Genomic DNA, 23,159 nt, shown 5'->3' on the forward strand with positions numbered 1-23,159 from the left:
GTGTCCCAGAGATTGTGATATGCTGTATCTGTTCTCATTCACCTCTAAAATTTTTTTAATCCCCTCCCTTGATGTCTTCTGCAACCCATTGTTCATTAAGTAGCATATTATTTAGTCTCCAGGTGTTGGAGTAGCTTTTTAATTTTATCATTGATTTCGAATCTCATTCCATTGTGATCTGATAGAAAGCAAATTTAAAAAAATTTGCAGAGATAATATCTTGCAAAGAGTTGCTTTGTGGCATAGTATATGGTCTTTTCTAGAGAAGGATCCATGTGCTGCTGAGCAGAACGTGTACTTGCCTGTTGAAGGATGAAATATTCTATATGTCGGTTAAGTCTAAGTTATTGATTGTATGATTGAGTTCTATAGTTTCTTTGTTTAGCTATTGTTTGGAAGATCTATCCAGTGGTGTGCGTGTTAAAAGTTACCCGGAATTATTGTGTTGTGGTCTCCTTGACTCTTGAACTTGAGAAGAGTTTATTTGATGAATGTAGATGCTCCATTGTTCAGAGCATATGTATTTATAATTGTCAAGTATTGGTGTTTGGTTTCCTTGAGCAGTATGTAGTGTCCTTCTTTATCCCTTTTGATAAACTTTGGCTTGAAGTCTACTTTATTTGATATGAGGATGGAAACCCCTGCTTGCTTCCTCAGTCCATGTGAGTGGTATGATTTTTCCCAACCTTTTACCATCATTCTGTGGATATCTGTTCCTCTGACATGAGTCTCTTGGAGGCAGCATATGATTGGATTTTTTTTAAATCCAATATGCCAGTCTATGTCTTTTAATTGGCGAGTTTACTCCATTAACATTAAGGGTTATTATTCAGACATGATTTGTATTCCCAGCCATTTTTGTATTTTTTTTTTGTATTTAACTTGACTCGGTTTCTCCATTGATTAGTTTTTCCTTTAGTGTAATACCTCCCCCTCTGCCGATTTTCTTCCTTGTCTTTTTCATTTCTTCTTCATGGAATATTTTGCTGAGGATGATCTGTAGTGCAAGCTTTCTAGTTGTAAATTCTTTTAACTTTTGTTTATCACGAAAGGTTGTTATTTCATCAAATCTAAAGCTTAATTTTTGCTGGATATAAGATTCTTGCTTGGCATCCATTTTCTTTCAGAGCTTGGTATATGTTATTCCATGATCTCCTGGCTTTGAGGGTCTGGGTTGAAAAATCTGCAGAGATACACATTGGTCTCCCCCTATATTTGATATTATTCCTCTCTTGTAGCCTTTAAGATTCTATAATTCTATATGCTAGGAATTTTCATTATAATGTGCCTTAGTGTAGATCTGTTGTAATTTTGTACATTTGGTGTCCTATAAGCTTCTTGTATTTGGTTTTCCAATTTGTTCTTCATGCTTGGGAAATTTTCTGATATTATCTCATTGAAGAGATTGTGCATTCCATTGGTTTGAAACTGTGCCTTCCTCTATCACAATAACTCTTCTTAAATTTGGTATTTTGATGCTGTCCCATGATTCTTGGATGTTCTGCTCATAGTTTCTTACTATCTTCACTGTGTGATCATCTTTGTTTTCCAGATTGTATGCTTGTCTTCATTGTCTGATGTTCTGTCTCCCAAGTGATCTAGTCTGTTGGTGATACTTTCTATTGAGTTTTTTTTATTTGGTTTATTATATGCTTCATTTCAAGGATTTCTGATTTTTTTCCAGAGTCTCTCTCTTTCTTGAAGTAATCTTTGCTACCTGTATTTGTTCTCTTATTACCTTGTTGGAGTGATCAATTTTTGCCTGTATTTGATCATTTAGGTCATTCTTTATTTCACAGATCATTTTTATTATGAACCTTCTGAACTCCTGACATTTCTTCACCTTCACTGTCCATCCGTGGGATCGGTTATCTTCGTATCCTGGTTTATTTGGGGCACTTTCCTCCTTATTTTTCCTGTCGTCTATGTGTCTTCCTTTCTAGCAGTGTGGATCTGAGATACTATAAGATTATAGGGTAGAATTATTATCTGTACCTCACCTTGATGCTGGGCTTCCAGACCCTGCAGGTTTTCCATGATGGATGCTACAGCAACTAAAAGTGGTGGTGGCAAGAGGGGAGGTAACTCGAGATAACAGTGTGGTGCCCCAAGATGGATGCAAGGTCATTCCGAGATGGGGCTGACAGGGTGGGCCTCACACTGGCTTTGGGATGCCTGCTCCAAGATGCAGCTGCTTCTCTGCCCCGTCTGTTGTTGAAAGGTAGAGGCTGCTGTATGGGTAGACTATGGCGATGTCTGCAGTGTCCCAAGATGGAAGTGGGTTAGGCCTGGGCTCCCAGGTTGGGGGATGGTGATGGACTTGGGCCTGACCTGGACCTAGGTTCTGAGAAGATGGGCAGAGGTGGATCTGGGCCGGGCCTGAGCTCTGGTGTTTTTTCTGCTGGTTGGAGGAGGTGGTCCTGCTCTGGAACCCTGAGCTCCAGCAAATTTCTGCCTGTGGTAGGATGGTTCCGGGCCTACCCTGGGCCCAGGTCAATGCAGGTGTCGGGAGGCAGATCTGGGCTCTGTCAGGTGTGCGCTGGTAGCTGGAGGAGGCCCTGTCTGAAATATTTTATTTTTCATTTATATTTCCCAAGTATGACTTTCTCCAAAAATTTTATTTTTAACTATCTTGAAGTAATTTGTTTCCTGTGTGCCCATGTTCACAGAACACAGCTGGGGTTTACTTTTTGATCTCATCTTAAAATGAGGCTCATCTTCTGGGTGATATAATCATATTCACATTTACTAATTTGAGAAATTTGGTTTGATTTTATTCATCAAGTGCTGATAAATTGTGCGGTTTTACACCTTGAGAATTTCTATTTTGTGGTTTGAACCGGTTGCCTACTATGTCGACTATTTGCCATCTTTGAGTGTGGATCCTCTGAGTGTGGATCCCTAGTATTTATAACTATATCTGTCTACTGAAGCCAGACACACATAATATAAAACCAAGGTGCCTACTCATTAGCGTTTAGCACACTCTGTTTTGCGACCAGCTCTCTCCTGCTCATTTCATCAGTCCAGGAGAAAACCCTGCATCTGTCAGCCGTGGGTGCCATTTCTCCACCTCTCCACCCTCTGGAGCCACACTCAGCTCTCTCTCTGATTATCCACATAATCGTGATCATGGCATGGGTGGCTTTTAGCATCGGCTTCTTTTGCTTAGAATGATGTTTGCAGGTTTGTCCATGTTGTAGTCCATATTTGTACTTTGTTCCTCTTGATGAATAATGGATGAATGATGTTCCATTATAGGTGAACCATAATTTGTCCATCCATCCATTGATGGCTATTCTGACTATTGTGAATAGTGATCCTATGGGCAATTGAGTAAAATAGCTATTTCAGCACCTTTGTCTCTTATGACAATTTTTGGCTTACTTTGTATCTTGTTTGATATCAGTATAGCTACCCCACAAATAATTGGCTACTATTTGCAAAATGCACAATTTCCATTGTTTAATTTTTTGACCTATTTGTGTTTTGGAATCTAAAGTGAATCCCATGTAATCCATTTGTAATGGATCAAATTTCTTTAATCTATCTCACCAATCCATTTTAATTGAAAATTTAACCCATTTAAAGTGATTACTAATGAGGAAAGAATCATTTTGTCATTCTGATGTTTCATATTTATGTTTTGCTTTTCAGTTCCTTCATTACTTTTAGTGTTTAATAGACATTTACATCTATGCCATTTGTATTCTTCCTAATTACCTTCCCTGCATTTCTTACTTAGTTCTTACTCTGGGCAATTTTAATAAGCATCCTAAATTTATAACAACCTTGTTTGAATTTGTTACAACTTCTCTTTATGTCACCGTTGTCACAAAAATCCATGCTTATATATTATGTGTTAACATAATAATTATTGTTCTATGTATTTGTCTTTTAAACCACATAACAAAATGAGAAGTTACAAACTAAAACCACCACAACAATGGTTTTTATATTTATCCATACAGTACCTTTATCTATGTTCTTGTTTCTTCATGTATCTTCAGATTTCTAACTAGCATCCTTTTATTTCAATCTGAAGTCGTCTGTTTGACATTTGTTTTAGGGTAGGTCTACTGCTGATGAGCTACCATGCTTTTTATGTATTAAGGAGCATTTTTATCCTTTACATTTGAAGGATATTTTGCAGATCTAGAATACTAGGCTGACAGTTGCTCCAGAAGCACTGTGACTACATTTTCTCGCTGCCTTTGGTCTCCATGTTTTTTTATGAGACTTTAGCTGTCAATTCAACATAGCTTGTGCTTGAAAGATTGCTTCTCTTTGGTATCTTTCAAGATACCCTCCTTTGTCCCTTCTTTGTCTTTCAATAGCATGATTATAATGAGTCTTAGTGTGGATACCTTTGTGTTTATCCTGCTTAGAGTGTATGTTTATCCTGCTTCTAGCAAATGCAGATTTATGATTTTGTTCAAATTTGGGAATAGTTTAGCCATTTTTTCTCTATATTTTTTTCCCCTCTGTAACTACCATAATGCATATGTTAGTCTGCTTAATGGTATCTTAGAATGATGTGTTGATTTTTCTTCATTCTTTTCAGACTTTATTGTTAGAGCCAATTTGGTTCAAAGAAAAATGGAGAGGAAGGTATAAACATTTTTGAAGTCACTTGTTATCTTTGTGATATGCATTTGACTTTCCTCCATGTCTTTTCATGGCCTGAAAACTCATTTCTTTTTTGGTGCTGGATAATATTTCATTGTCTAGATGGTCAACAGTTCATCCATTTACCTACTGAAGAACATCTTGGGTGGTACCAAGTTTGGTAATTATGAGTTTTGAAGCTGTTATGAACATTGAAGTGCAAATTTTTATATGAACAAAAGTTTAACTTCTTTAAGTACCAGGAAGTGTTTTTGCTAGATTATGATAAAAATACTTTCAATTTTGTAAGAAACACTTGCATAACAGATCCACCATTTTTCTTTACCAAAAGCAACAAAGAAGAGCTCCTGTTGGCCAACTCCCTTGCTGGATTTTGGTGTCAATTTCTGGTTTCTTGCCATTCTAAGAGGTGTATAATGCTATCTCATTATTGTTTTAAATATTCATTTCTCTGAAGACATATGGAGTACCTCTTTATACCATTATTTGCCATCTGTATATCTTTTTTGTGAGGGGTCTGCTAAGGGCTTGACCCATTTCTAAATCAGATTAGAATAAATTTTAGAAAGCAAATAATCAGTTGTACATGACAGCAACATGCTCTTCAATTCATTTTATTCAAATGGAGCACAATTTTTCACTTCTCTGGTTGTACAAAAAGTAGGGTCACACCATTCATGCAAGCATACATGTACCTAGATAATGATATTCATCTCATTTTACCATCTTTCCTACCCCCATGTCCCCTCCCTGCCCTCCCCTCTCCTTTGCCCAAACCAAAGTTCCTCCACTCATCCCCATGACTTACCAGTTGCTTTCTTATGGTTGAATTTTAAGAATTCTTCATATTTTCTTGGGTAAGAGTTCTCTCTCAGATACATCTTTTTGGAAATATTTTCTCCAATTATGTGAAACATGATTTTCATTTTCTTTTGCAGACCACGAAATTTTAGTACTAATAAATTTCAGTTTATTATTTTTTGGTGTGCATTTTTAGTATCATAACTAAAAAGTCATCACCAATCCCAAGACCATCTATATTTTCTTATGAGACCTTCTCAGAGTTGTGTAGCTTTGTGTTTTACACTTTGGTCTGTGATCCATCTTGAGTTAGTTTTTATGAGATACGAAGTTTGGGTTAATTTTTTTTTTTTTTTTTTTTTTTGCATATGAATGTCCGGTTGTTCAGGAGTCTTTTTAAAAAGGCTTATTTTTCTTCCATTGTACTACCTTGTCCTTTGTCAAAAAAAAAAAAATCAGTTGAATTTGTGAGAGTTTATTTTGGGGCTCATATTGGGTTCTGATCTGTTTGTTCTCTAACACCATACTCTCTTGATAACTGCAGCTTTTCAGTAAGTCCTAAAGTCAGGTAGTATTAGTTCTCCATCTCTGCTCTTCAATAGTGCATTGGCTTTTTGGGGTGTTTTGCATCTCCACCTATTCTTTAGACTCTCTTGATACCCATAAAATGCTTAGCTAGAATTTTGATTGGGATTGAATTTATATATTATGTTGGGAAGAACCAACATCTTGACAATACTGAGTCCTCTTATCTATGACCATAGAATATTTGTGCATTTAGCTTCTCTTTGACTCATTTCAGTTTTGTAGATTTACTTATATTGGTTTTATACATTTATATTACACACAAGGATTTCATTTTGGAGTGCTAATGTTAATTGCATTTTTTTTATTTCACATCCACTTGTTCATGACTGGTATATAGGAAAACAATTTAAAATTAATTCTACATCCTGGACTCATATAATCATGAGTTTTCATTACTTTTTCTTTCTTCCTCTTGGATAACTTAAATTCTGATTTTGCATTGCCTGCTCAAGTCTGGTTTAACCCCTTCAGTGGTGGCTTTTATTTCAGTAGTTTTACATTAGCCTCCAAAATTTCTATTTGGCTCCTTTCAATACTTTTGACCTTTCAATCAAAATCATCCAGTTATTTGTAAATCATTATCCTCATTTTCTGAAGTTGTTTATCCATGGTTTTCCTTAGCCGTTTCAGAGATTTGAAGACTTCAGCTTGTGAGTTTGATGTGTGGGCATTCTTAAGGATTGTTTGTCAATTTTTCATCCTGTGATTGCTCCATAATTTTCCTTTCTTTATATGCTTTAAACTCTTGTTGAAAATCGATCCGCTTCAACATCAAACATGGTAGTTCTGGAACTCAGACACCATCACCCCTGACATCTGCAGAGTTTTCTGTTGTTTATTGTTGTGAGCTGAAGTCGTTCATTTGTTTATTAACTTTTTAAAAATATTTTACACAAAGACTATTCCTTGTCCTGTGTGGCCGTGGAAGCCGGCCCTTAGATTTGAATCAGTCTGATAGAGATTTTCTCTTTATACCAACCCTGATGAAGATTCTTAAAACAATAGAAACCAAAAATAAAGTTTAAATAGGTTTCTTATTTGCAGATTGACTCTGTGCTGGGGTCTTTGCCCGGATCTTTCAACAATCTTAGTCAGGTTGCCTGCAGTTCTGCCTTGGTCTTCACCTCCTGCTGGCACAGAGCCCAAAAATAAGCCTGAGAGGAAAGACTGGTGTCCTCTGAGCCCATTTTTGAGGATGCCTCTGGTCCTGTCATGCTCAATTGCACTCCAAATTCTCTGAGATTGTGCAGTGTCCTTTCAAAGCCTGTATTTTCCAAAGTCTTTCTCCCTAGCCTCCTCTTTCATAGTATTGTCGATAAGTCTGTTGCTTACCTGTCTTCTGTCCCAAGCTTCAGCTGGCGGGGCTTGGGTATTTCTGAAAGTGCTTTTGGTTGATGTCAGCCTGGGAAGCTGTTTCTACATGAACGGAGGCCCCAGGCAGCTCTGAATGCATGGTCGTAATATTTTGTAAGCAAATGCTTGTGTCAGAGACACAAGCAAACTGCCCCCAGAATTCAGGTCTCCATCTCCATGCATGCTGCCAAACTGGAGAGTTGGGTATGGAAAGTGGGCAAGAAAAAGTACCACAAGTTGCTGAAATTTTGCACTAAACTGCTCGTCTTTCTGCACTAAGGTCTGCCTTGTTTGGTGTAGGTTTCTTATTAGATTGCACACCCCCCAAAGTTGAGTACATCCTTTCTTAACAGTTTAGTTGTTGATTCAGTGGACTGATTCTTTGAAGTTTCTACTCTGCCATTTTCCCACGTTAGTATGACATCTACAATTATATTTTTGGAAAATATCTATTGATTCTTTTCTCTGGTCTAAAATATTATTCATGTTCTTCTCTATTTCTTCTGTCCTTTTGTCTACTACCATTTTTAAGATTTTTTGGATAGTACTATGATATTTGTCAGTGTTTATGTACTTTTAAAATATTTATATTTCCATGACTTGATCTGTCACTTTACATTATATTTGTTGAGCCCCAGCTGCTGTAAGTGAGGCAGATGATGAACTTACCATTAGTATATCTTGCCCTCTATTTGCCAATATTTGTTACTGATATGATTTCTACACTGGGACGTTGTAAAGCCATTTTCCTCTTTTCCACAGACGCACTTTCCCATGTGTTCTTGTCTTGCCTCTTGGATGACAGGGTTCAGCTGTCCTGGCAAATCCTGGTGCTGTCCCTCTCCTTGCATTGTTTGCTTGAATTTTCTTCTGTGCTGGTTTACTGAAAGCACCTGGGGGCAGTGCATAGCCAGCATTTGCATTATCACAGCTATTTCTTTACAGTCATTATACTTGAAGGGTCGGTGGCTAGAAAGAATTCTGTTCCCCTCTCTTCACTTGAGTATTTCCTAGGAATTTCACCATTGTCTCTTGGTGCTATTAGGCACAATGAGAAAAGTGAGGCAAGGATCGTTTTTCTTCTTGTTATGCGACTTTGACTTTCTCACCTGAATATACTGAAGATTTTATTAACTTTAAAATTCCACACTTTTTTTGATGCTCAGAGTGTTGACTATACGTAGAATAATGCCTCCTAGTCCCCGAGTGCTGGGATGGCAAAGAGGAGCTCACAGACGGGACTCGGCTCTAGCTCCCGGGGTTGTCACAATGGCCAGGTAGGTGCAGGCCAAGGACAAAGGCCCCCGTAAGAGCAGGTCAGGAGTGCTGGGCTCAGAGGAGGCAGTGTGGCTGGGAAGCAGGTTGTCAAGGTGGACGGGCCGAGGGTCAAGGGGCACGGGCCAGCTCTAGAACCTGGACACGGTCAGGAAATAGATTCTCCCCAGGAGCCTCATGGGGAACACAGCCTGCAGGATGAGAATTCTGAAAACCGCGTTGTCTGAAGCCGCTCAGTTTGGGGCAGTTTGTTGTAGCAGCCATAGGAAATTAATGAAGCCGCACTCCAACCCTCCCTGGCATACCGCCACCTGTAGACTGTAAAGTCGGTGCCAGTCCTCGTTTCCAAGCTTCCATCCTGTGCACCACGGGAGTCCTTTACTCCTTTTGAGTCTTTCAGTTTTCTATTTCTTCTCAAATTCTAAACACATTTCCATCCCATTTTGCTTTGTACAAGTTCACTTTCCCTAACCTTGGTTTGAAGGAGTGTCTTGTTCCCTCCTAGACTTCCCCAAGGTCCCTCTAGGTAGCACTGAGACTTCCTGGGTTGTGGGGCGGGCGATTCTGAGGTGTGAGAGCCCTCCGTGGCTCCTGGGGCTGTCTCAGGCCTGGGCGAGGTACACACTTCCTGGCTTTCCTTCACCCAGCCTCAGAGTGGCCTCCGTTGCTTTCCCCACCCTTAGGGTTACCTGAGAGAATGTGCCTCTCTGCTTCTCCCATTTTGCTCTCAGGAGGGGAAAAAGGAGACCTTTTTCACCCACGTTGGTGGTGGAAGTATCTTGACTTCATTTTTTCGTGGAGGTTTCATGAGCTCTGTCTTTAGTGTCTCCGTAGAGGTTGATAGCCAGCGACTCTTCTCCATAGGAATCTCATTCCCTGAAGGTTTCTCTACCCCTTTTCTGCAGGCTTGGCGCTTCTTTTTAGCTTTAGATGTACTTCCTGAACATTGGTGACCTGCAGACCTCCCAGGAGTCCCGTTCTCTCTCCATTCCCCTTGTTCCCCTGGAATTCCCTAGTCTTCCTTGAGGTCATTTGACGCTGTGTGCTGGTGCCCACAGGTGTGTCCCTAGTCCACATCACTGTCCTGAGCCCCAAGCCTACGTAGCCTCTGTTACTGAGCATCTTGAAGATCCTGGTGCCTCTGTCCAAGTTCCAGAACTCTGCCCACTTCTCTTCAGCCCCCAGTGCCCACTCTCCAGGACCATGTGTGCCTTCGTCCACTTCAGAGTCCCGGTGTTATTTTCCACCGCCTCTTGTAATCACAGTGACCCAAAGCTGTCAACTCTGTCTCCTAAATGCGTTTTCAATTAGCCTCCTCCTCTCCGCTCACATCTGTCTCCTGGTGTGAATCACGTGCACCTTTTCTTACATGGTAGCCACAGAGCAGATATTTCTAGAATATACAAGTGCCCACTTCTCTCCCCCTCACAGTCCCTCAGTAGCCTCACTGCCTCTTAGGCAGGTCAGCCCACGTGACCACGCCTGGCTTTGTTTTCTGTTACGTTCCTAGCACTCCACGTGCACAGAACCAGCATAGGACGACTTGGCTGCAAGGACTAAGTTACCATACCAAACCACGTTTGTTTTACATAACAAAACCCTGCTTCTTGAATTGATTTACTTCATCCACCTTTTGAAAAGTGTTATGTTTTCCATCTTACAATTATTATTTCCTTCAGTTTTAAGTAATAAAATGGAAAAAAAAAATCAAGAGAAGTAAACCAGTGGACAGTTAAACACTGGGTGCCCTTTGTGGTCCCAGGGAGCCAATACCAAAAGTGCGATATTGGGAGTTTAACTTTCAGAAAATAGAATAAAAACAACCATTAGTGAAGAACAGGTTTTCTATAAGATTTTGCATCCTAAAATTTATCTACTACTCTTTGATGGTATTAGAGGAGGAAAGGTGTGTTCTTGAAGGGCAGACATTTTCACAAATACATGAAAATTGTGTTCACATATTACTTTGTCACTCTTATATACATTAACATGTAAAATTAAATATTAATTGTAAAAATGCTTGAAAACACTTAAATGCATTGAAGATTTAAAACTGAAAATTTCATACCTTATATATGAAGGTACACCAGCATTTTACCTATTGATTAGTAATAATAAATATTAATGCTCTTGGAGTTTACTTCCAATATAAGATATATGTAAATATTCGATTATAATATAATTTTTTTTAGTTGTAGATGGATGCACAATATCTTTATTTGTATTTGGTGCTGAGGATTGAACCCAGTGCCTCATACATGCGAGACAAGTGCTTTACCACTCTGCTACAGCCCCAGCCCCCCAAATTCTTAAGCATCTGCTGTAAGGAGTGAGGCATATTGGTTTAGAAAAGCACTCTACAGGGAGGGTTTTAATGCATGTTTTCTTCTTTGCATTGATCTATAGTCCAACTTTCTTGTTAAAAATCTAGATGTGTTTAAACATGTATAAACAGTTATAATATTTATGCTTATAGTTAGCGTTTAACTTATTGTTTAGTTTGTTTTCTTAAAGGATCTGAAATTCATTCACTGGCACATATTCATAGAGTGCACACTGTGTGAGGCTGTCTCACTGGCAAGGATTGGGACTGCAGCCAACTAACTCTTTGATCTTACAGATTATGATCTCTGTGTTTACGTGCACAGCGTGTGTGGGGGTGTGCTTATGCACACACCTGTGTTCATGGGTGGCTGAGGGTGTAGACTGGAAAAGGACTAAGACAGTAAATAAGAACAAGTAAAGAGGGGCTGCATCTTTTTAGTAAGAATATTGCCAGAAAGAGATGATGTAGTGACAAAAGAAATATCTGGTAAGAAGTAAATTTAAATCATTGCAAAAGGAATTTCAGTAGATGATATCCCTAGCCAGAATGTAACAAGGGCTCTCATGAGGACATCCTGGCTTTATGATGGCTGGCATTTCATTTTCCAGATTTCAGGAACTAGTAGCAAAAATCCTTCTAGAAGAACAGTAGAATGCTTGTCTAGTTGCCATAGTACGTCGTCATTTAGTATTCTACGTTTAAAGTTGAATTAGTTCATGTTTAGTAAGTATTTGCTGCACGTCTTCTGTAGGCTGGTCGTCATTTTAAGCTTGAAGAATTAGTAGGGAACCAAACGTGAACAGTCCTTTGAGCCCAGGGGAGTTAGGATCTAAGGTAGGTGCTGTGAGGGGAAAAAAGCGGTCCTTGGTCAGAGCATCAAGTCCTATTACCAGACGGTGGAGACAGCCTGTCATCCTGGTGTTTGCTGTCACACCAGGCATCCCACGCATTCTTCCTTATGATTTTCAGCACTTAACATTTGAAGGGCCTCAGGCAAATCATCTCATTTAAACAAAGCTGAATACTATGTACTGCTCTCATTTCACTCAAAGTACATGGGGTCCAGACAGGTGGAGAGGACGTTGCCTTTGTTACTCTTCGGCTGTCTTCCAGTGTGGCACTGGGGGTTTTCAGGTGAGGCGAAGGTTCTCCAGAGCCCTTGTTTGGGAAGAGCAACCAGATGCGCCCCACATCATGTTCCCCTCTGAGGACATGAAGTTACTGTGAAAGTACACTGGGTTTGTTGTCTCTGCTCAGCAAGAACTGAGGAACAGGACACAGGGACAGCAAGCAAGCAGCAGGTTTATCTCAAAAGTGACAGACACACTTCTGAGAAGGGGCCCCTGAGCTGGGATTCTGGTGGGTAGTTTGTGCCTGTTCTTTATGATCCCTGGAATTTCCTCCTCTCCTTGTCTCCTCCCTGTCCACGCACCCCTCTGTCCATCTGTTTCTCTACTGGGTCCCCTGCTGAGGGGCTCCAGTAGGAAGTGTCAGTCTTTTTGGGTCCCCGCTGTGTCCACGACACTTTCATCGAGCAGGAAGCTGACCTCATCAGAAGAGCCTCTCCTGCTCCTTTGTTCCGGCCCTGCCCTGACCTCCTCACTGCCATCTGGCCCTGGCTGCCTACGCCCTTCTATGGCTCCCGCAGTGACAGTGGTGGAGGTGGCTCCTGGGAGTGAGCACACGAAGAAGACCAGCAGCACATCTCTGCACAGCCAGCCGCGCTCCAGCCTTCCTGCCCCCTGCTGCCCTGGTCTTCTTGGCACCACCCTCCACAGCTGTGAAATGTGAACTTGAAGAGATGCCCAAAGGAGCCGTTGCTTGTTTTTACTTGAGATCACAGCGCAGTCGGTTTTGTTTCAGCATCTTCGGCTTTTTGACTTCTTAGAAATGTAAAATAAGAACCACATATTTTCTTTGTATTCTTCCATCAAGAATCTTATTTGGATTGAGAATATAAATTCGTACAGCCATTATGGAAAACAGTGTGGAGATCCTTTTAAAAATAAAAATAGAACCGTATGGCCTAGCAGTCCCACTATTGTGTATCTATCTAAAGGAGTGGAATCAGCACTTCTGCACTTCTGCACCGATCCCAGCATTATTCACAGTAGCCAGAATGTGACCCCCCTAAGTGTGCATCAGGAGATGGATGGATGAAGATGAGTGCCACACACAACTGCATGCTCTGCAGCTATTGCAAAGAAGGGAGTTCTGTCATCTGTCACAACACAATGAACCTGGAAGACTGTGTAACTGCAGTCAGCCAGACCCAGAAAGACAAACGCCACATGGTCTCTTTTGTATATGGGACTCAAAGTCATTGAACTTGCACAGTAGGATAGTGGCTACTGAGGCAGGGGCTGGAGATTGGGGAGAACTGGGTCATAGAGGGCAAAGTTTCCATTTCACAGGACAAAGAGGTTCCAGAGGTCTGTCTACAGCATGGTAACTACAGTGGTAACATGTCACCTTCCTGAAAAATGCGAAGAGCACGTTTTGAGTCTTCTCTCCACAAACTTACACAAAACAATAGACATTTATACATACTCATATTTGAGTTTTTCCTCATGTATAGCATTATTGAAGCCAGTTATTTTTCATGGATTAGTTTTTTGTGAACCAGACTATTTATTAGTATGTTTTAATTTTGTTTTGTGTTCTTTCATTTTTAATTTGATCTTGATTTTTACTGCATATAATTTTTCTTCCTACCCATTTTCCTTGATTCCTTTCCTCTGCCAATCTCTATTGTTCTTTCACTCTTAATCTTTTACTGCTTCTTCCTTCCTCCTCCCTCATAATCATCACATCCTGTTATCACTTCTGTTCTCTCCCTGTCTACCATTTGAGATTATAAACCTTTTTGCAACTTGCTGTTTTTATTATAGGCAATAACTGATCCTCTGTTGTGATAATTAACATTGTAGACATCATAGTAGGAGATATTTTGTTTATGCTGTGAATTGTTGGATTAGGTTGTTGTCTCCCCCTCAACATTGAGTACTAGAAGCCTTCAAAAGACTAAGTCCACAGGGTAGAAACTCGCCTGCCTCAGATCCATACTGTTAGATGGGTAGACACACAACATGAGAAAGCAAGGGAACAAGTTGCCCCAAGCAAACCAAGATTCTCCAATTACAGAATCCATCAGCGCCAAAGTGGAAGAAACGTCAGGAAGAGTTTAGAATGTACATAGTTAGACTGTGAAGTAAAGGATTATGTAAGAGAGCAAATACAATTATAACAAAAGATCAGTTCAATAAAGAGATTCTGAAAAAAAAATCCTTGAAATTGAGGAAACAATAAACTAAGTTAAAAATTCAATAGAAAACATCACCAACAGACCAGACCACCTGGAAGACAGTCTCAGGCAATGAGGACAAAGTATATAATCTTGAAAATAGAGTTGACCATGGAGAGAAGATGTTAAGAAACCATGAACAGAACAGAAAGATGGGATCACATGAAAAGATCAAATTTAAGATTTATCGGGATAGATGAGAATGTGGAGATACAAACCAAATATACAATCTTTTCAATGAAATAATATCAGGAAATATCCCACACTTGAAGAATGAAATGAAAAAAAAAAATCAAATACAAGAGGCTTATAGGACTCCTAGTAGACCCACACCAAGGCACATTATAATGAGTCTTCCTTGACCTGAGATATTTATGTGTTGTGTGCCGTTTAATTTTTAAGTAGTTGACAGATGGGGGTGGGGTTCTATATCTTAAGGTGATTGGTTTCTACTGTAATAAATCATGCAGGAAACAAGTCTGCATGATTTCAAATTTTAAAAAAAGTAGTGGAAATACTTTTTGTTTTGATAGTATTGGTTATATACATGTCAAAAATGATCAAATTTCATACTTCAGATATATGCATTTTATTGTGCTTTAGTTTTACCTCAATAAAGCTATGAGAGGCTCGGGGGAGGGAACTCTACAAATTGTCAGCTGCATGTCACTCTGAGCCCTTTTGAGGATCCCTGGGTGGAAACTCTTCGGCCTCAAATCCAGGAAAAGCTGTTTTTTGCTTGAGTTTCTGGCATATTCTGCCGTTCATCTCACCCTCCCTTTGCTATGACCAAGGTGGAGTTTGGAGACGCACGAGGCTCAGCTTTGCCAGTTATCCAGGAACACTGTAAACACGGCTTCCAACCTCCACACTTCATCTTGCTGTCCTGTACTGCCATCTCTGTAGCCTTCCGTTTCCTTGTGTTGCCAGCATTTTATGGACACCTCACCAGATCTCCCAGTATGCAGACGTTGTAAGGTCCCCCTAACACCAGTATTTGCATAATGGAGCTGTGAGGAACCGGGAATCAGCTGGAGCACAGGGAGGAGCGTCTGCTGGTCACTGGGTGTGGGTGTCTGATGCCCAGACTTGTTCTGGCTCAGCGACTCTGGACCCTTGCCTGCTTGCTCCGTGGCTGCATTTCCTGCCGGCCCCTTCATCAGATCTTGAGCAAGTGTTTGTCTCTGGTCACTCCTCACATGCCCCCGGGGCAGTGAACACGCAGTACCTGCACTTGATGCTCAGGTCACTGGAGCTCCTTCCCTTCCTGGGAGGCCTGTGGCAGCCCAGTGACCTTCCCCTCTGCTTGGCTCTGCTCTGCTGCCAGGGCACAGCGGGCTGGTTTCCTCTCGTGGCTTCTGCTAAGCTCTCCACATGACTCACTCCCTGAGGCTCAGAGGACAGTCTCTACCAGTGTGCTGTTAGGACTTGTGACCAGCCTTCCCTGCAGGCTTCCCTCCAGACCAGCCTGTATCATGACACAATGACAGGAAGCCCAGACATGCCCAAGGCGCTGGCTCTCAGATGCCCGGGTCAGTGCATAAGAGATCAGAGAATCCAGAGAATCCAATGGGTGCGGTGATTCGTCTTCTTTTCCTCTTTTATGATTTTTTTTTTTTTTAAGTAGATGAAATTCAGGTTAAGTTTCAGATTCAGGTAAACAACTACTTATTAAAAAAAAAAAAAAAAAAGCCGGGGCGGGGGGAACTACTTTTCTCAGGTTCCTTTCTTATGAATACTTCTCTTCCTTATAGGAGCTTACACATTTGTCCCATGGCTTCTCAGCTTTAAGAGAGGAAGAGCCCTGGAAGAAAAAGAGAATAAAATAGTGGTGAAAGAAACCGGGTACTTCTTTATATATGGCCAGGTAGGTTCACAGCCTCCGTTTATAGTCCGATGCCTCCTGATCCGTGCACTCGTCTGGCAGTGTTTTTTGGTTTGTTCTCAGGTTTTGTACACCGATAGCACCTTTGCCATGGGACACCTTATACAGAGGAAAAAAGTCCACGTCTTTGGGGACGAGTTGAGTCTGGTGACTTTGTTCCGATGTATTCAGAATATGCCAGAAACACTACCCAACAACTCCTGTTATTCAGCTGGTAAGTGACCGCTCTCAGACCCGCTTGTTGTGGAATGCAGACAGACCGGGCTGAAAATCTAGCTGCCCAGGGCAGGAAAGAAAGGACGGGCCGCAAATATAAACAGGCAGACGTTCCTCAGTACATTGTGTTTTATTATCTCGAAGGATGAGCTCGTCTGCTGAGATGGTTGGAATCACTACTAATAGTTGAACATTTTTTATATACATTTAGAAAGCAGAGCAACTCCATAGAGCTCTACATTGACAGCAATTCCAACAATACAACAACTACCCTAATACCTAACACAGATCTCCATCTGCCAGGTACTCTCCCTGGAGCTCACTGAGTCTTCCACTTAAGGGAGGAGGAAGCTGAGGCACAGAGAGGTAACATAACTTCTCCCAGGTTGCACAGCTGCAAAGTTCCAGAACTTGGAGTAAACCAGCTAGTCTGGTCCACAGTGGGAGCCAGCAGAACTTCCAACTTCTGGGAAGAATTGCCTTAGGTGGGCATGAGTGCACAAAGGACAGGGTGCACACCATCTCTCCTTTCATACAGGTGGCCTCTGGTGTCAAGGGACACCTGGCAGGTGACTTTGGGATGTGAGTGTAGGAGTGACCCTGCTTTTGAACTCAGGAGAGAGCAGAGGCACAGGGAAGCAGGCTTGGTAACAGCCTGGGAGGGCTGTTTTATTTGGGGAGGTTGATTTCATGTTCTTCAAGGCTGGTTTTTTAAAAACATGCTCACCTTGGACATTTTGACACATCGGTTCAGAGCCCCGAGGAACGTCTTCAGCCTCAGACAGTGCCTGGGAAGGGCACACAGTGTGGCCACAGGATTGGGAAATACTTGAACTATTCTAAAGGCAGTTCCAAACAAACACCCAGTCAATCAGTTAGAATCGGATGCATAGTGACACAGGACATAGGACAATGGTGCATAGTGAGGAAGGTGGCATCATTCTGGACGTGAATAGCTACAGTGGGGGCAGGAGGAAGTCTGTGAAATTGGAATTCCCTAGTTTTCATACAGGCAACTTTCTTTGTGCCCAGTGCTGACTAGCATTTTGATATTGCAAAATCTTTATAAATGTCAAGGCCACTCCTGTCTTATTTATATGCATTAGTACTTGGAGTTTCACAACTCTTTAAAATTTTCTAATCATCTGCTCATCTCACATTCATTTCCTTGGAGAGTATGCTGCCAGATTGCCTGGGTGCCTGTTAAAACAATAATTGCCTTGATTTTAAAGATATTTCTTAGTACTAATAACTCAGTGTTACATAGGAGAACAATTCTCTAACAATCTTAAGACTTGGAATTTTAATGTCTTAGATTGAATTTGTTTAAAGTCATTAAAAACTGCATGATAGTGTATGATTGCATGAACTACTTCCATAGTTACCTGAAAAAACTGAAAGGGACAGCTTAAGAAGCCCAACAAATTACTAAGGACCACTAATGTACCTAAAGCTGAATCTTACTCACTATTAGTAAATTGAATATAATTATTATACAAAAACTTACAGCCAACTGTTACAGTTGGAAGAGTAGAAATAGTCCCAAACAGTGTCAGAGCTTTAAATAAAACTTATATACTCTTAATCTTGAGTTATTATTAATTAGTGCTCTGTGAGCTATTACCTTTATACGATAAGCAAAAGTGTATTTAATAAGTGAGAAAAACAGAAAAGAGATCAAGATTTATTTAACTATTTAATATAGTCAATTTTCAAATGCTTTAATGATTCTAGAAAGTATATTCACTACCCTAAACAATGTCTAAAACAGACACTGTTTCTGTCTTGGCCCCTTACCATAAAAACAAGACCTTGGGGACAGGAAGCTGCCATCCTCCATCACTGCTCCTACCTGCTTGGAAGGGTGACTAGCACATAGAATAGATTCTATAGACAAACGCTGGCTGTGTGGACCCAGGAGATCTGGTGCTTTGAGCCTTAGGTTGAGTAGAGGTGTGTATGTGAGTCAGTTTCACTGTGTGCTAACGATACAAGGCACCACTTTCTAACTTGTTACGTGTAGGTCTTGACCATTTAGGGCCTAGTTATTTGGTGTATTTGTTCTTCAACTCCTTGCCCCTGTTCTCCATATTTTTTTGTTCATGATAGCCAACAATTACCCTGTATATTTACTGTAGTTCTTGAATTATACTTTGTATTCTTAATTCACTGGATACATCATTGTAAATTAGACACACAGATACCTTGGTCATTTTTAAGGAGCTAATTTCTTTGTTTCTTTTGATTATAAGGCAAACGGTTATTTAAGGAAACCTAATACAAGGAAGGCTTCTCCCCTAAAGAGTGGCTCAGTGGTAGAGCACTTGCCTCATGTGTGTGAGGTACTGGCTTCAATTCTCAGCACCACATATAAATAAGTGAATAAAATAAAGGTCCATCAACCCTAAAAAAAAAAAAAAAAAATTTAAAAAGTGATCCAAAATGACACCTAACACCATAGCAGGAACTCTAGAGGAAATCTGTGCCAACCAATGTGCTTTACTAAGCAATAGCTTTTTTTTTTTTAAAGTTCTTAATATTTATACTTCTATATGCACATTTAAAAGTATAATTAAGATCATCCTCTGTGTATTTTTATTTTTATTTTTGCATTTTTATTTAGTATTAGAAAAGGTTTCCTTTTTCAATAAAATTAAGCAAAACCCTTCTCTATGTAATATTCTATCAAGGGATATGCTACATAACTTATTTAACTTGTTTCTGAAATTTGATTTTTGGGTCCTTTTCTGAGTCTTCATTTTATAAACAGATGAGAAGCCTATTTGTATCTGTTGTACCTCCTCCTGCATATTTCTTTATTTTATTTTACTTTTAAGGCCAATAGTGTTGCAGCTGGTCTCTTGGTGCACCCTGAAGTGTGATTCCTTATTTTAATAATTTTTCCTGAAACATTTTGCTCTAAGTTGTTTTCTTCCTTTATCACAAAACAACCATTTTAAATTCCTGTAAATCACTCTTCCCCAGGCATTGCGAAGCTGGAGGAAGGAGATGAACTTCAACTTGCAATACCACGAGAAGATGCAAAGATTTCACGGGACGGAGATGGCACCTTTTTTGGGGCATTGAAACTTCTGTGACCCACTTATGCTGTGTCTGTGGCTCTTTGCCCCTCTTCCTCTGCACATCTAAGGGGAAATCACTTAACTGGAAATGCCAAAGGGGAAAAGTAGTTACCATAGCCTTTTCTGTGAGCTGTTTATTTTGGTTTGCTGAAAGTGGCCCAAAACAGGAAATTTAACAGACAACCACAGCCAAAGAGTGTCATGTGAATTACAAGAAATAGAGCCCGTATTCAGAAAGATAGAATTAGAAAGACTTTTCAGTATAATTCTATCTTGAACAATGTACCACAGCTTCTTCTCTCAGAGGAAGGACATGGTTCACAGAGCAGTAGTGACTTCTCCAAAAGTGATCTTCCACCATGTCCCCTGGAACTTGTGCCCACATCTGTAGGACATGGAGACATCTATGGACAGTCTCGGGTTTCATTTTTTCTTGTTAAAAACGCCCCTCTTGGGCCTGGGGTTATGGCTCAGCGGTAGAGCTCTTGCCTCGCACATGCAAGGCCCTGGGTTCGATCCTCAGCACCACATATAAGTTTTTTTTTTGTTGTTTTTTTTTTTTTTTTTTTTTTTTTTTTTAAAAAGGCCCCTCTTTAAGTTAATGTCATAGAAAGTTTAAAAAAAAACTCTAGAAGTTTTGCATTAAGTACAAGAAAAATAATTGAAAGTTTAGTGGTTTTGATTTTAGGTTCCAGTTAAAATAACAAACAATTGTAAAAAGTTCAATTTTAAATATTAAACAATTGGACTGAAAAGAGGTAAATGTACCACTTAAGTTTTTGCTTGGTTCAACTTTGCAATTTTCACCTCTAATATTATCTATTACCCAGAAATTTCACAGGAGGAAAAGAATTTTCTCCATTGTATATGCATGTATGTATTTTTTATAATTAATTTCACTTCAAACATTTAGATATAGGGCAATTTCACCTTATGCATATAAAGCACTAATTAAAAATAACTAGTTGCACTTATATAAAGTAAAGTCTCCAAGAGAAATGAATGAAGACATTTATGATAAAGTAATATAATTTCCCTTTATTTCTGGTTTTTCTGTTTCAAACTGCTGCTATTGTAGTCCACGTACCCAGCCTTTCACACACACCTGGACTTGCTTTATGGAAGCGGAGGTGTCCCTGAAGGCCTTAGCACCCTGGAGTCAGGAGCATGTACTCTTGCAAAGCTCCAACATCTCAGAAGACATGATCGTGATTCTAATTTTATCAGGAATCATACTTGACAATGCCTAGTACTTAACATTTTTGTAACAGCTGCTTCCTTTGTATTTTGTCATCTTATCTCATTAAGAGTAAACTCCACTAAGTAGTTTGTTTAAATAGTATTTGGGAAAAAAATGCCCCAGTCTACATCAACTTTCCATGTAGAAAGTTTTTAAAGACTTTTCAAAACTAAGAAAGTGATTTAAAATTTTGTGTCTAAAACCAAACTTTGTTTAAATCTCTGGTTCTTAAGTTTTTCCTTGTTGATTCAAATAAAATATATTTAGCAATTCATTTTGTTTTGTTTTGTTTTTTTTTTAAAGAAGTGAGGGCTGGGGAGGTGGCTCAAGCAGTAGTGCGCTCGCCTGGCTTGCGTGCAGCCCTGGTTCGATCCTCAGCACCACATTAAAAAAAAAAAAAAAAGATGTTGTGTCCACTGAAAAATAAGTATTAAAAAAATTTTCTTTAAAAAAAAAAGGAAGAAGTAGTCATAGGAGGAGGAGGGCTTTGACGCTGCGGGAGTGGTTGGTCCCCTCCCCTGCTGGCTGCTAACTGATGGCCCAATAATACGACTCAGAACCTCTGTCTCCTTGTCCAACTGCATTTGTCTGAAACATGTCTGGTTTCCTGTAGCTGTCACTTGACAATCAGGTGAACCACTGAAGTATTGCAAAGTGACATGTGCCAGTGGGTGACAGTGTCTGGAACCCCTAATACGTTCCACATGTGCAGAGGTCTGCTCACCTCTATACCCACTTACTATCCTGTCTCCTGGAGCAACAGGTGTTTAAAGAGGTAACATGGAGTCATGTCACAGGCTCACACTGTACACTATTGCAGTCTACAACATGTGCATCTATAGCTTTAAAAGATTAACATTTTGTCAGTGGATGCAGAATGTGGCCATGTAAAATAGTTTTAACTTGTTTTCCTTTCAGTTTAAACCATTATTGAAATATGAATCCCGTTTTCCTTGTATGTATTATGAGGAAAACACTGTGGTTACGTAAAAGTTTATTTAAAAACCAGGAAATAGACTGGGTGTGGTGGCACACAGCTGTAATCCCAGCAGCTTGGGAGGTAACACAGGAGGATCCCAAGTTCAAAGCCAGCCTGAGCAATGGCAAGCCACTAAGCAACTCAGACCCTATCTCTAAATAAAATACAAAATAAAGCTGGGGGTGTGGCTCAGTGGTCGAGTGCCCCCAGTTCAATTCCTGGTACCCAAACAAAAAACAGGAAATGGGATCCAGAGTAGGTGAACAGTGCATGTGGGAATCTCTTGCAGCCGTAGTTGGCCGAGTTGCCTTCTTTCTTCCTTAACTCAGTTAAGGGGGAAAAAAATGATTTCATTCTAGGTTTTCCTAATAACAAAACATTTTTAAGTATATGGGCCCCACCTAGATATCCTTTTGCCTTAAATCCTAAGTCAAGAGCAGTGAGAACAAACACCTGTTTGAAGCTTCCTTTGTGTGGGAACTATGTGAATTAGCAGAACATCCCAAGGGAATAATTTGCAGCTCTCAATGGCACTTGGAGAAATGCTCTGAGTCACTGTGGGAAGAGGTCCTTGCCCTGTGGTGCGTTATGGACGTTTCTATCGTTGATAGAAGAATGCACAGATCTGTTTGAATTCTCAATTGAATTAAAGGCACAGACACAAGGGTGCATCTTTACAAAGTGGTCATATCCTGGGAATGCTGTGCAGCTCTAAACACAGCCGTTGCCACACCCTGTCTTTCTGCTCCTCTGTCCTCAGTGACTACCGCCCTGCTGACTGCTAGCCAGGCGCGGTCTCCCCTCTCCAGCTCTGCAGGGCGCACTGGGTGCTGGTGAGCTTTCCATTACTGGAACAGAGATGAACGACTTCTAAGGAGAAAAGGTTTGCTTTGGCTCATGGTTTCAGGCCTTGAGCCTGTGGGAAGGCAGGGCATCCCGCTAGGAGCACACAGCAGGGAAACTGGCCTCCTCATGGCCCCCAGGAGGCAAAGACAGTCAGGAAGAGGCTGGGTCCCCATGTCCCCTTCAAGAGAATGCCCCAGGACCTCACCTCTTTCCCAGGCCCTGCCTCCTAGAGGTTCTACCACCTCCCAGTAGTGCCATGAGCTGGGGACAAAGCCTGCGACCCTTGGGCTTTAGGGGGCGGCTTACAAATCCTAACTGTTGGTACGGGATGTTCTCGTCTGAGTCCACGGGCACTTACTCGTCATTCTAACTGTGACGTTTGCCATGATGCTGCATGTAGCTGTTCTTTCCAGCTCACAGCTCCACAGACTGTCACTCCAGGATAACTCACAGTGCATTTCTCTTTCACTATGGAAGGGTCTTTGGAGTATTTCCAGTTGTGGCTGATCTGAGTAATATTTCTGTGAACGTTTTCTTAAAATATTTTGAGGAAGCCATGCACTTGTGTCTTCTGGATGTGGATCTGAAAGTGGAATTTTTGCTGCATAAAATAGATGCTCAGCTTCGGGAGATG

At 40.6% G+C, this 23,159-nt stretch overlaps 1 protein-coding gene across 3 annotated transcripts in view; it reads left to right on the forward strand.

The window, feature by feature from the left end:
• Tnfsf13b (TNF superfamily member 13b) overlaps window positions 1-19,840 on the forward strand; it is a 33,807-nt gene extending 13,967 nt beyond the window's left edge. For all 3 annotated transcript variants that reach the window (XM_076872529.2, XM_076872531.2, XM_077110694.1), the window contains 3 exons: window positions 16,031-16,143; window positions 16,225-16,375; window positions 19,363-19,840. In XM_076872529.2, coding sequence (XP_076728644.2) covers window positions 16,031-16,143; window positions 16,225-16,375; window positions 19,363-19,475 — 377 coding nt within the window. In that variant the 3' untranslated portion in view covers window positions 19,476-19,840. The remainder of the gene's footprint in view (window positions 1-16,030; window positions 16,144-16,224; window positions 16,376-19,362) is intronic.
• The last annotated feature ends 3,319 nt before the right edge of the window (window positions 19,841-23,159 follow it).

Source organism: Callospermophilus lateralis, chromosome 12, assembly GCF_048772815.1.
Source record: "Callospermophilus lateralis isolate mCalLat2 chromosome 12, mCalLat2.hap1, whole genome shotgun sequence".
NCBI lineage: Eukaryota > Metazoa > Chordata > Mammalia > Rodentia > Sciuridae > Callospermophilus > Callospermophilus lateralis.